Here is a 2,059-nt window from a genome sequence, read left to right as displayed (position 1 = left end):
ACATTTATTTTTTTGTTATGGAAGTCAGTTGTTTCGCCTAGCCTCTTTGGTTAAGAACCAAGGACTTAGGGGAATCCATTCTGCCAAATTCGTCTGGGCCACAATCTTGGCGTCATCCCTTTTAGATGTCAGGGGCCTTGCACTGGACAAGACTTGATCCCTAGTGGACTCTTTGTGAGCCTTTCAACTTCACCAGTAGACCAAGGACCCTTTGACTTTGACATGTTTGAATGCAAGTACGAAATATTTTTGAGAGTAATAAAAAAAAAAGATAACAATTAACATGACAACATTGCGTGACACCTGACTCATTTCTCCTATATATTACACACTCACTAAAGGAGAAAGGAAATAGTGACAAAACGATCATGAATATTAAATCCATAACAGTTGGTGAATCACTTCTGCTACATATACGAATAATTTTATAATCCTAACTCCTGTTCTTTCCTTCCCCATTCTGACATTGAAAATTGGGGCTCTCCTTGACCTTTCGCACCCATTTTCCCATAAATAGCCAAAATTTCCACCGAGCTCTGTACTTCAACTGCAGTGTGCTAAACTCGAAAAACCAAACTCGAAACTCCAAAATTAAAGCCAATTTCAAAATCTGCCCACACCAGAACGGTGTATAAAATTCCTTACTGCAAATTCCACCTAATAACTTGTCCCACAATTAACGCCAAACGGCGAACTTGATGCAAATCTCCCTACGCACCATATAAAATCCTTTCTCCCATTACAATCCAAACACCAGAGGAAGAAGATAAGCCAAAATGTTCATCACCAAGATCGCATCTGTAACTATTCTGCTAGCAATTCTGTCACATTCCGGCGGTTCCAATGCCTTGTGCAGGTGCCGAAGGGGCAATGGCATGAGATCAAAAAGCCCATCGACAGTAAAATTCTACTACCACAACAATATGGACGAGACCAATGCAAACAAGGTGCCCATGATGGGGAGTAACGGCTACGGAAACACCGTTGTGTTCGACGACCCGCTAACGGTTGGGCCGACTCTGAATTCGACCGTGGTGGGAAGAGCGCAGGGCGTGTACACGGCTAGTTATGACCATTTGGGCGATTTCTTCGTGGCCTGGTTTGCTTTTACGGCATTTGTCCAGAGCCCCCGTTTGAACGGGAGTCTGACATTGGTGGGAGCGGCGGGTGGAATGCAGCAGGGAAGGGAGAAGATGAAGATGCCCGTTGTCAGCGGCACCGGCGATTTTGCATTTGCTACCGGTGTGGCTACCGTTCGGACGGACGCCGGTGCCTCTAATGCTACTTATATGCGCCTCTTCTTCAACATCGAGCTTTTCTACTGAGTGAAAAGGAAGGAGTTTTAATGGTGTTTCTTAGATTCAGCTGTGTAAGGAGTCTAGGGACCTCGTATTGAAAGGTTTTCATTCATTCTTGTTGTTGTGATTCTTGAGTAAGAAATTTGTTGTAAGAAATTTTTGTTATGACTCTTGAGTAAGAAATTTGTTGTTGTTGTTGTGAAAGTTTTGAATTTTGAAAAGGTTGATTTCATTGTGTTATGAATCTTGATTAAGAAACTTGACATTCTTGAAATCTTGTCTTTTTGAAGATGTGGATCTCTTGACTCGTGTTTTGATTCTTGGTTTGGGTTGTGGTTCATTGGGTCCTCAAAAAGGTTGTCTTCAAGTGTGTTGGTTTTTGAAATTTTCACATGTTTGTTATTCTTTATGAATCTTGATTAAGAAACTTTATGTTTTGTGAATTCTTGTCTCTTGGAAAAGGTGGACTTCCTTGACCTATGTTTGATTCCTTGATTTGCATCGTGTCATTGTTTGAGACTTTTGCTTGATCTTTAGTAAAAACTTTGGAGGAAGTTTCAACTTATAGGGTTGTGCTCCATGGTAGCAAAATTCTTCATGGTTCATGGCCCCCCTCATTGTGTTGGTTTGCTTGGAATCTCTTCTATTGTTGGGTAACCTAGCTCACTCGATTGAATCTCCATTAAAAAAAGCATTGATCTCGTATGTGTCTAATTTTTGAGTCTACATATATGTTGGGTTTTCTCTTATAAATCATGAGT

General features: G+C 41.1%; 1 protein-coding gene across 1 annotated transcript; it reads left to right on the top strand.

Moving 5' to 3' along the window:
* Positions 1-776: 776 nt before the first annotated feature.
* LOC149536007 (dirigent protein 5-like) lies at positions 777-1,325 on the top strand. The gene has a single exon (XM_089806218.1). The coding sequence runs from the start codon at positions 777-779 to the stop codon at positions 1,323-1,325; it is 549 nt and encodes a 182-aa protein (XP_089662344.1).
* Positions 1,326-2,059: the final 734 nt, after the last annotated feature.

The sequence above is a fragment of the Cupressus sempervirens genome, chromosome 10 (genome assembly GCF_028749045.1).
Source record: "Cupressus sempervirens isolate cs-2001-9-10 chromosome 10, ASM2874904v1, whole genome shotgun sequence".
Classification (NCBI taxonomy): Eukaryota; Viridiplantae; Streptophyta; class Pinopsida; order Cupressales; family Cupressaceae; genus Cupressus; species Cupressus sempervirens.
This window is presented reverse-complemented; position numbering and strand designations above follow the sequence as displayed.